Source organism: Saccostrea echinata, unplaced genomic scaffold, assembly GCF_033153115.1.
Source record: "Saccostrea echinata isolate AGI-Se365-2 ecotype Australia unplaced genomic scaffold, CSIRO_AGI_Sech_v1 ptg000009l, whole genome shotgun sequence".
Lineage (NCBI taxonomy): Eukaryota > Metazoa > Mollusca > Bivalvia > Ostreida > Ostreidae > Saccostrea > Saccostrea echinata.
In genome coordinates this window covers 7,864,144-7,876,685 of record NW_026889758.1, presented here as the reverse complement: position 1 = coordinate 7,876,685, position 12,542 = coordinate 7,864,144, and the positions used below count along the sequence as shown (strand labels likewise).

General features: G+C 34.3%; 1 protein-coding gene across 1 annotated transcript in view; it reads right to left on the bottom strand.

The window, feature by feature from the left end:
- Positions 1-12,542, bottom strand: part of LOC133181721 (uncharacterized) — a 45,905-nt gene that overhangs the window by 26,188 nt on the left and 7,175 nt on the right. The window contains exons 3-4 of the mRNA XM_061316285.1: positions 10,222-10,417; positions 8,129-8,265 (exon numbers count right to left, since the gene is read on the bottom strand). Coding sequence (XP_061172269.1) covers positions 8,129-8,265; positions 10,222-10,417 — 333 coding nt within the window. The remainder of the gene's footprint in view (positions 1-8,128; positions 8,266-10,221; positions 10,418-12,542) is intronic.

The window sequence follows — 12,542 nt, the reverse complement described above, 5'->3', positions numbered from 1 at the left end:
ATCCCTCTCCTTTTGTAATACTTATTGTGGCCCCACCCTAGCCCCGGGGGCCATGATTTCAACAATCTACACTGCTTCCACATAAGTTTCAGCTTTTCTGGCCCAGTGGTTCTTAAGAAGATTTTCAAAAAATTTTCCTATATATTTCAATGTGAAACTTTGATTCCCTATTGCGGCTCCACCCTACCCCTGGGGGCCATGATTTCAACAATTTAAAATTTACACTATCACAGGATGCTTCCACATAAGTTTCAGCTTTTCTGGCCCAGTGGTAAGGGGGAAACATTTACTGAATTTTGTAAATGTTTAAACGAACAGCAATAAACGAAACGGTACTGTTTAAACGGGAGAATATTTTATGTTGAATATTTATGGCTACTTACTCATGAAACACTAATTTAATAAACCATTCTTTCACTATAATAATGTAAGTATGAGTTGTTATTGCTATTTATTTGTTGGTTTTTATGAGTAAAGAACATAAGCGCATTTAACTCATTTACTTTCTACACCGTCAACCAATATTGCATATTTTAATAATGGTTTGTTTGGCTACATACCGGACGCAGAAAAAGCATCGTACCGTTATAATTTATAATCATGATAATTTGTACTTTCTTAGCAATAAAAAGCAACAGCAAAGGTTATTTATTTTAGAACATATACTTGGAAAAATAAATTAAAATGATAATCGTTAGAATTCACTCCTCGGAAATTGGAATTAAGTATGTTAGACCTCTTGGATTTTAGATAGTTTTGTTTAATATCATGTTTCCGGTTAGATTAAAAGAGAAAACAATATTGTTAACAGTTTGTAAATTACTGCTTTCTTAGGTAAATATGAAATAAAACAACTTGTTTGCATTAAACTTTATTTCTGATAGACATTGATAATGATCTTCTTGTAAACGTTTACACAATTTGTAAACGTTTACAGTAGAGCATTTAATCGAAACGTCGCCGTTTACACGTGCAATCGTTTCGCTCTTACCCAGTGGTTCTTGGAGAAGATTTTGCCTATATATTTCAACGTAAAACTTATTCCCTATTTTTGCCCCACCCTACCCCTGGGGCCATGATTTCTACAATTTAAAATCTACACTACCCCAGGATGCTTCCACATAAGTTTCAGAGGGAAAGTGTGAATGTGTGAGAGAAAAATTTCGTAATGTAACTTGATATGTAACTCTTTGAAATAATAATAAAAAAAATAAATAAATAAATAAAAAATAAAAAGTTTCAGCTTTTCTGGCGGGGTGTTTTTTTTAGAAGGTTCTTAGCTTTTTCCAATATAATTCAAAGTAAAATTTTGATTCTCTATTGTGGCCCAATCCTATCCCCGGGGGCCATGATTTGGACAATTTAAAATCTACACTACCCTAGGATGCTTCCACATAAGTTTCAGCTTTTCTGGCCCAGTGCCAGTGATACTTGAGAAGAAGATTTTTTAATGACCCCACCCTATTTTTGTCTTTTCTCAGTTTCTTGATTACCTCCCCTTGTAAGGGGGTTGGTCCTACATTTTCACAATTTAAACTCCCCTTCACCCAAGGATGTTCTGTACCAATTTTGGTTAAAATTGGCTCAGTGGTTCTTGAGACGAAGTTTTAAAGTGAAAAGTTTACAGATGGATGGGCAGCTAGGCAGATGGACGAGGAACAAAAGGTGATCAGAAAAGCTCCCTTGAGCTTTCAGCTTAGGTGATCTAAAAATATTCAAAGTTTTCATACATAGGTTGGATGACTGCAGACAGATGGATGCCATACAAAATGTGATCAGAAAAAGCTCATTTTGAGCTTTCAGCTGAGGTAATCTTAAAATATGATTTTGCAATATATATATATATATATATATATATATATATATATATATATATATATATATATATATATATATATATATATATATATATATATATATATATATTTAGATAATTAAAAAGTCCATAAAATACAAATATTGACCGATTACTTTTCTGACCAGAAACTCCAGAAGATGTACACCCCATTCTTTCAACACAAGGTTTAAACCAAATATCAATAGCCGGCAATTTTCAATATAATATTTAAGCAATTGTTACATTATCAATAGCATAAATGTATATAATCATCATTTTTGATAATAACATTTAAATTAGCTAAGATCCAGAGCTGGGATGTTCGAGAATCAGATATCAAAATATATATTTTGATTCTGTGTGAGGATGTTATGTATATGGATTCATATGTAGAAATATCAAAATATTGCAAGAAAAAAATTCTTAGTTTTCTTTGTTTAATTAAAATTTTGGGTTTACTATTTAAAATAAGTATGTTAGATATAGATTTGAAATACCTATTAATATTTAACACCACTTGAGGTATAAAATAATTTTGTTTTAAAACAGATATACAACTTCTTTGAATAAATTATTCTTATTTGTGATGAAATGTTTTGTTCATATCAATGCAAACAGATTTTATAACCAATTCAAGATATTGTGATAGGTATCATATTGTGGGTCTAACATGATGATAAGTATCGATTTACTATTAATATCATATAGAACAAGAGGCCCTGGGGCCACATCGCTCACCTGAGCACTTTGGCTAGGAAAAAGCAGAAATCAGTTCAGTATTGAAAAGTTTAAATATAAAAGTGGATCGGAAAGGGGGGGGGTGATATGAGCAAACTTGAATCTACACTTCCTAAGGATGCTTTTGAATTAATATGATACATAATGGCTTTGCTGTTCTTCAGATGAAAATTTTTATTGATATATTTATATCAATTTATATTCCTTTATATTCCTTTGTATAACTGTGATTCCCTGTTATGGCTTTCTGTTCTCCTGGGGGTCATGATTTGAACAAATTTAAATATATTACCTGAGGATCCTTTTATATTATCATGACTAATCATGACTTTGCTGTTTTTGAGAAGAAGATTTTTAAAGATTTTTCTTATGTATTCCTATGTAAAACTTTGATCCCCCATTGTGGCCCACCCTACCCCCCGGGGGTCATGATTTGAACAGAATTGAATATACATCACCTGAGGATGCTTCCATATAAATATATCTAATCAGGGCTTTGCTGTTCTTGAGAAGAAGATTTTGAAAGATTTTTGCTATGTATTCCTATGTAAAACTTTGATCACCCATTATGGCCTCACCCTACCCCTGGGGGTCATGATTTGAACAATTTGAAACTACACTACCTAAGGATGCTTCCATACAATTGATATAAATATGATCAATCATGGCTTTGCTGTTCTGGAGAAGAAGATTTTTAAAGATTTTTCTTATGTTTTCCTATGTAAAACTTTGATCCCCCTTTGTGGCCGCACCCAACCCCCGGGGGTCAAGATTTGAACAAACTTGAATCTACACTACCTCACAATGATTCCACATAAGTTTCATGTTTTCAAGCACAGTGGTTCTTGAGAAGAAGATTTTTAAATGATGCCATTAATTTTCACGAAATCATAATTATCTTCCCTTGGAAGAAGGCATGGCCCTTTATTTGAATAAACTTGAATCCCCTTTACCCAAGGATACTTTGTGGTAAGTTTGGTTGAAATTGCCAGTGGTTCTTGAGAAGAAGAGGAAAATGTGAAAAGTTTACAACGACGACAGACAAATTTCGATCAGAAAAGCTCACTTGAGCCGAGCTAAAAAGTTGTATTGTCCCAGTCCAACTATGAAAAAGTGTTTGGATCCCAGATTTAAAATAAAAAAAATGGAAGGGGGAAGGGTGTCCATGCCCCAAGTGACTGTACAAGTATTCTCCTTTCATAATATTGACTAGCTTTTATGTTTGACATGAACAAAGAACGAGGGCACCTTTGATTGGCATTTGGCAGGAATCTGGGCCAATTTGAAAAGTGAAAATTTCATTGATCTGACACATGAAATTTTAGAATTCTTTTCATGTATTGGGTTCCTGTGAAATAGGAAGGGAAATATTTTCCCGATATTGTATTTTGATTTGCTAAAAAGGAACTTGAAAATTGGCTAGATGAGTCATTTGGTACAAAATGTTACATTTTAAAACAAGTTTTTCTAAAAATTTGCTATCTCTGGGTCATCTCTCCATGATTTTGAAATGTTATTTGTGTACATTTTAATTCAAAGAAGCTAATAAACATTTGTAAAAAATGGAGAGAAGACCCGGAGATGATGAAAAATGAACTTTTCCTAAAAAAAAATTCCAATGTGTAAATGCGGTGCTTCATTGTCACTTTAAAAACCATAAAGTGTGTGTAGCGGTGATAGCTCAGTAGTATCCATTAAAATGTAAATGCAATAAAAAAGAAATATTTTTGGTTCGATCCTCGCATGGAGCGTTAATATTTTTTAGTACAAACAATCAATTATTTTGTCAGTTTAATTTTATGTATTGATTTATTTTCAAATAGATAAATTCTGGTTCTGTTGCACCGAAAGCAATAGCAATTCTTCTAACCTACTGATAATATATATATATGTACTTGTAATTGCATTTAACTATATATGTGTTTATTATTTATGTGAGGCGTTACTAATTTTTACATGTAGTAATTATTACGGACTGATATATTAAATTTTACGAAGTATTTCAAACTAAATGTAACATTTTTCCATGTGCGTAACTTTATAAACTGTGTCCAGCTGTGGTCAACCGATCAAATCGTAGACATTTAAACTATAAATGTTTCGTACGCCTTATACCTGCAGATCACACGCCAAACACGCCCATCTTCACACACACACACACACACACACACACACACACACACACATATATATATATATATATATATATATATATATATATATATATATATATATATATATATATATATATATATATATATATAGGTCTATTATATATTCCTAAGCGTAACGGGCAACACCAGGATATGGCCATATAATGATACTATATACATCATGAGCAGAGTGGCTTTTATAAAACTGTGTTGCTTATATGGTATACCTTCACAGTAATAGAAAATATACAAGAGGCCCAGGGGACACATTGCTCACTTGAGCACTATGGCTAGGAAAAAGCAGAAATCAGTTCAGTCTTGAAAGGTTGAAAAGTTTAAATATAAAAGTGGTTGGGGGGGGGGGGGGGCATGAATTGAACAAATTTGAATCTACATTACCTAAGGATACTTCCATTTGAATATGACCAATCATGGCTTTGCTGTTCTTGAGTAGAAGATTTTTAAAGATTTTTCCTATGTATTCCTATGTAAAAATTTGATCATCCATTGTGGCTCCACCCTACCCCCAGGGGTCATGTTTGAAGAAACTTGAATCTACAATATCTAAGAATGCTTCCATATAAATATGACCAACCATGGCCTTGCTGTTCTTAAGAAATAGTTTTTTTAAAAGATTTTTTACTATACACGTATTCCTATGTAAAACTTTGATCGCCCATTGTGGCCCCACCCGACCCCCGGGGGTCATGATTTGAACAAACTTGAATCTACACTACCTGAGGATGCTACCATGTGAATATGACCAATCATGGCTTTGCTGTTCTTGATAAGAAGATTTTTAAAGATTTTTCCTATGTATTCCTATGTAAAACTTTGATCATCCATTGTGGCTCCACCCTACCCCCAGGGGTCATGTTTGAAGAAACTTGAATCTACAATATCTAAGAATGCTTCCATATAAATATGACCAACCATGGCCTTGCTGTTCTTAAGAAATAGTTTTTTTAAAAGATTTTTTACTATACATGTATTCCTATGTAAAACTTTGATCGCCCATTGTGGCCCCACCCGACCCCCGGGGGTCATGATTTGAACAAACTTGAATCTACACTACCTGATGATGCTACCATGTGAATATGACTAATCATGGCTCTTCTGTTCTTGATAAGAAGATTTTTAAAGATTTTTCCTATATATTCCTATGTAAAACCTTGAGCGCCCATTGTGGCCCCACCCGACCCCCAGGGGTCATGATTTGAACAAACTTGAATCTTCACTATCTGAGGATGCATATAAATATGACCAATCATGGCTTTACTGTTCTTGAGAATAAGATTTTTAAAGATTTTTCCTATATATTCCTATGTAAAACTTTGATCGCCCTTTGTGGCCCCACCCGACCCCCGGGGTTATGATTTGAACAAACTTGAATCTACACTACCTGAGGATGCTTCCACATAAGTTTCATGTTTTCAAGCACAGTGGTTCTTGAGAAGATTTTTTAATGATGCCATTAATTTTTCACGAATTCATAATTAACTCACCTTGAAAGAAGGCATGGCCCTTCATTTGAACAAACTTGAATCCCCTTTACCCAAGGATACTTTGTAGCAAGTTTGGTTGAAATTGGCCTACTGGTTCTGGAGAAGAAGTCGAAAATGTGAAAAGTTAACAGACAGACGGACTACAGACAAAATGTGATCAGAAAAGCTCACTTCAAACTTCGGCTCAGATGAGCTAATAATATGAAAAAATTATCCCTGTTTCCCAAAGGTTTTTATTAGTTGATTCACAGAATCAGGATTGGATTCATTTTGACCTACCTTGTTTTCCACCATTTTGGAACATTTACATTTGTAAGGTTGTATGTTAAATAAGATTTTTGACAGGACTAAGTGAGCTTCAAATAGGGATATATATTATTAAAAACAGCTATTTTAAATGTGTTGGATTTTTGTGTGCGTAAAATAAACCCACATACACAGACAAACAAATCATAATTTATTAAGCCTTATGAAAAGGCAACAGGTTAAATAAAAAGTCTACACCATATAAATATTTCCTTCAATTGAACATGTTGAAGTTCATACTAAGGGCATGAAGTAGAAGAGACAAGAGATTGCTCTACTTCTCCAGGCAAAAGTCACCTTTATGGATAACTGTATAAACTAATAAAGTAAATTCATTAACAATGCCCCCCCCCCCTTTCACTCACTTGGGGTGCTTACTGAAAATTTGATTAAAACTGTAAACCCATCGTAAAATTCATATCAATGAGACAAAATCATTAAAACCTTATGCTTATACATATATTAAATCATAATACTGACATGGCCGTAGGAACCGCCCCCCCCCCCCAATAATTTTGCCGATATATAGATTACTATAGTAAACATTGATACTATATGCTTGTGCACCCTCAATAAAAACGTCTGATGACCTTTTTTTTTTTTGCTTGTCAACGAATTTTTGTAGTTGATGTCCTTTTTTTGTTATTTTTTTGGCTTGTCAACGAATTTTTGGTAGTTCATGTCTTTTTTTTTATTTTTATTTTTTCTTTGCTTGTCAGGAAATTTTTGGAGTGCCCCCTCAACTGTCCACTGAAAAATGTATGGCTGTGCCCCCCCCCCCCCCAAACTGAAATTGCTTCCTACGGGCCTGACTGATGCCATCTACAGTGTTCCTCACAAAGGCGAAATGTGGTGATAGAAGAAATTCGAGTAATGTTATTACAGTGTATTGATCTCTTTACAAGTACTTCTACAAATATCCCTACTACATATATATATTTATGCACATGTATGCATCTTCATTTGACTGCACTTCATTTTGCAATAGATCTAATTACTTACCAAATCATGATCATTTGGATACATGTGACATTTCCAGTCAGCCAGATCTCGTGGAATGTTCCCGCAAACTTTACTCGGCGATGTGACGTAACGAGATTTTTTTAATTTAATTTTTTTTCCCGATTTCACATTGATCATTTTAGACATAACAAGAAATTAAATAATTTGAAAATCGATAAATAAAATATTAATTTTTATTTTATTTTATTTTTTCGAAGCGATAACCCCTAGTATTCAAGAGTTGATTTGCTGCTATTTACAAGGTTGTTTTTAAAGATAATAATGGACCGTGGTCTACTTTATATCATATTGTTAGCCTTTGCTAGTTGAAGCTAATAATATACCGTTCATGGTAGACCTCACGGTCTAAAAGTCAGACTTTATGAGTCTTATAAGCATGCAAATAATACTAATAAGTTTGTTATAGTAACAGCTAATAAGTATCGGATCGGGTGTATTTATTCAGTATTACATGTCTTTTATCTGTGTAACTTCGTTAAACCATACAATGAGCATGAGTTTATTAAAAAAAATCACTCGCATAATCTCTAGCAATCCTTGTACTATCCATCGATAGTGTCACCCACCTTTCTTAGTAAGAAATACCGTAGAAATCCCGTTACCACTAACAAATTTATTGTCAACCAGCACGCAATTATATGACGTCATATCCTTCTCCGTGACATTACCGATTGTGAGAGTTGTCACCAAATCGTCTCCTTCTCTGGAAGTAAACGAACAAGAAATAGTGAATAGAAAGAACTTTCATTTGAAAGTCCTAGAGCAATATAAACTATAAAGACCAAAGATCAAATCACTATCAACAAACACAGGCCAAAAAAAAAAAATCTAAGGGCAATAATTTTCGTGCAAATGAGTCAGTCGATATAAAACTCGAATCTGGTCTTAACGCCATCAGTATAAGGAAACGCCAAAAGTAAATCATTGTCTACATGCAAAGCAAAATTATAAAAAAAAAAAAAAGCAAACAAACAAAAAAAAACAAGCAAACAAAAAAGAAGGTTCCGCACACAGCGAATAGTCAAAATTCTTTTAAATCTACGGGAAGTAACTTTTGTGAAAATGGGTCATTCAAGATGAAATTTGAAATTAATATCTAAGTTGTCAATATAAAGAGGAAAACTTAAAACCAGCTCATACCCTCCTCCCCACCCCACCCTAAAAACACAAACACAAAGAAATTTTTTTTAGAAAAATGCCAGAATGATGGACAGAAAGGGATAATATTCCTCGTATTATACCCCGGTCATTTCATGGGGGCATAAACAATTCTTCAAAATACAAAAAGATTGCCACATCGCACTGTCTAATTTTAAGTATGAGTCCATTCTTATCAAGGATTTAGAGTAATAGCGTGGATAGGCTCTGTGATAGAGAGTAGGACGAACAGCTAGACAGACAGACAGACAAATTCGACTATAACCAATATGATTTCTCTGTGTTTGAGTGAGACATACATGAATTCAAGGTCAAACAATAACATTATGTCTGGATAAAGACTATTAGCAGACTAAGTATTTTGTTACGAATGAAGAGCCCAAAGATTTTTATCTTTCTAGGATTTAATCATGATGTGAAAACACAAAAAAAAAATGCAAAAAGGGTTGGGGTGGAGGCACGAAAGATTGTACATCATCTTTATATTGATGTATTATGTAATGTGTTGAAAAATCGGATATGTCTTTATTGTGATTAATCCCCAATCTCGTAATAGGATCTATGCATTTCAGACGTACGCGTGGAATGAAAAACAGTCCCTGGGTTGTTGATAGTATTTTAAGTATTCACCCTTCTCAAGAAAACTAGCGTTCTGCTCTTCTCTACCTATGTTTCTGTCTCTCTCTCTCTCTCTCTCTGACAAATGACACATCATCTGATATCTATTCATAAGTAATCCTTTATTGAAATATAAACAAACAATGTTTTCCATTAGAAAATTCTTTACCTGTCATGAATTTTTACACTTTTTATATCAGTGATCTTGAACTTGCCAAATGACCTTGGGTCAGGGTTCTGACACACCTTCAGGTCATAAACAATTTTTGTACTAAATATGAGCTTTAAATGATTCCCCATTCAACGTTATAGCTCAGAGAAGAATTCTATATTTTTTTCTGTCAGTGACCTTGAACTTATCGGAATGACCCAGCTGGAGGTCACGACACACCATCTGGTCATAAGCTCTGTACCAAGTGTGAGCTTCCAATGATTCTCTATTACAAAGCTATAGTCTGGACAAGAACTTTATGGTTTTTCTGCCAGTGTCCTTGAACTTGCCGGAATAACCTTAGTGTTGACACTCTCTAGTCATGAACAATCTGTTTACCAAGTAGGAACTTCCAAATAATTCTCTATTACAGAGATATAGCTCGGACATTTTTTTTTACTTTTTCTGTCAATGACCTTAAACTTGCCGGAATAATCTTGGTTTAAGGTCCTGACACTCCCTTGGGTCATAAGCAATCTTTGTACCAAGCTCCTGATGATTTTCTATTACAGAGTATAGACTTACAAGATTGCACAGACAGACGGACAGACAAACGGAAAAGGTGATCCGTATATACTCCCCCCAACTCCGTTTGCGGGGGTATAAAAAAGAAACATGTGCGCGCCACCAAGTGAAAATCCTGGATCTGACGATGATTATAAAACAACTTACAATTTTTCTTCTATTTTGTATTTCTGGTTGTTTTTCAATCCTTTTCCTTTTCCATCCATAGTCCAAACGAAAAAAGTGTCATCATTTTTGTTGTAACATTTTCCTACATGAGCTCTGCATGTGAGTGTCGCTGTTTGCTCCAGGCAAACACTAACATTCTGGGGAGGTTTTAATTCAGGAACATTGGCGAAGCAATCTGAAAATGAAAACATCGAATATTAAAATTTTGGTAGGGCAATGTTAAATCAAATTGTAGGCAAAAATGCTTAACCCCCCTCCCCCCCCCCCCCGACTTCCCTTTGTTAATGTTACATTCAAGCACCGTTACATTCAAGCACCGAAGTCACTTGATTGTGATGCCCCTGCAATCAGGCGAGGCAGGTGCCTAGAATGAAATTTGTTCTTATCATAACCCCCGGGGTAGGACAGGGCCACAAGAAGGGGTCTTTGTTTTACATAGGAATATATGGATCTTCTCGAGAACAGCAAAGTCATGATTAGTTATATTATAATTATATAAAAGTATCCTCAGGTAGTGTAGATTCAAGTTTGTTCAAATAATGACCCCTGGGGGTAGGGCAGAGCCACAACGGGGGGAGGGGGTCAAAGTTTACCATAGGAATATATAGGAAATATCTTTAAAAAATTTCGTCTCAAGTACAGCTAAGTCATTATTAGTCATATTAATACACTAATCCTCGGGAAGTGTAGATTCTAGTTTGTTCACTTCATGACTCTTTGGAGTAGGGCGGGGCCAAAACAATAGGTCATAGTTTACATAGGAATATATAGGTGTAATGGTTATGGGGCATTTGAGTAAAATGAATTTAAGACTTCGAATAGTGGAATGACCTGATAACCTTTGGAATGGACTAGCCAAAGGGTATAGAATAGAATAGAATAGAATAGGATTTATTACCAAATCAGGGCCCAATGGGCATAAACATATAACATGTATAATTACAGATAAGATAACAGACAGAAGAGTATACAAAGGGTATATAAGGCAAAGCTTTGGGAAAGTCAGGCATTTAGCATCGTCGCAAACCACGGCCAAAATGTGCAATCCTCTCCCATTCTGGAGAGAGCTATGAGCGGACTCCGGACTGTGGCTTGAGACGATGGGCATTTAGAAACTAGCAGAAGTTGAACCAGCAATAAAGAAGTTAGAGTATTCCATCCCTAATAACAAAAGATTCCATGACATTGAATACATAATATGTTCATGTAGTAGGTGTTGAATACTCAGTATATTTAGACATAATTCCCATTTATTGCTATGAGCATGTAAGAGTGGGATGTGTCCTAATTTATGACCTTGAATTGGTAAGAGTTATCTCCCTCTGTTTTGATTAATAAAAAGAAAACCTATCTGGAAAAAAAATTGTTTTCAACTTTCTCTTGGTAAATTCTTTTCTACTGTATTATTAGCTCACCTGAGCCGAAGGCTCAATCGAGCTTTTTTGATCAAAATTTGTCCGCTGTCTGTTGTCGTTAAGTTTTTACAATTTCATCTTCTTGTCCAGAACCACTGGGCCAATTTCAACTAACCTTGGCACAGAGTATCCGTGGGTGAAGGGGATTCAAGTTTGTTCAAATGAAGGACCATGCCCTCTTCAAAGGGGAGATAATTACAATTAGTGAAAAATTAATGGAATCTTTTAAAAATCTTCTTCTCAAGAACCAATGGGCCAGGAAAGTTGAAACTCCACCTTCCCCACCTTCCCTAACAAAAACTTAATATATAGTTAGCTATAGTTTACTATACATGTAGTTAAATATAGTAAAAGCTTTGATACTTTGATTTAGAATGAAACTTTACTTTGAAACTTTTTATGAGATTTCAAAGCTAAAATCTCTTAACTTTGATAATAGTGGTGTAAAATATTGAAATAAAATGTGAATATACAAATGACAGTTCCATTTAATACAAAAAAAATTGTGCATGTATGAATTGAAGAATTGAAATCCATCGTAAAAATACTTTGATTTACTAAAGGAAAAAAAAACTTTGATACTATAGTAAACTATAGTTATCTATAGTATTTTTTTTGTTAGGGTGGGCCATGGTTTGAACAATTTTATCTGAAGTGCCTGCGGATTTAACATCACATTATGACCCTCCTGCTCTTGAGAAGATATTCCCTATGTACAATTTTGATTCCTTATTGTTGTCCCGCTCTGTCCCTTGGGTTCATGAATTGAACAAACTTAAATTCACACTATGTCAAGAAGCTAATGTTATTCCTCTCTTTAAAAAAGACGATCCAGCTGTTTTGTCAAACTATAGACCTATTTCATTGTTAAGTTGTGTTGGTAAA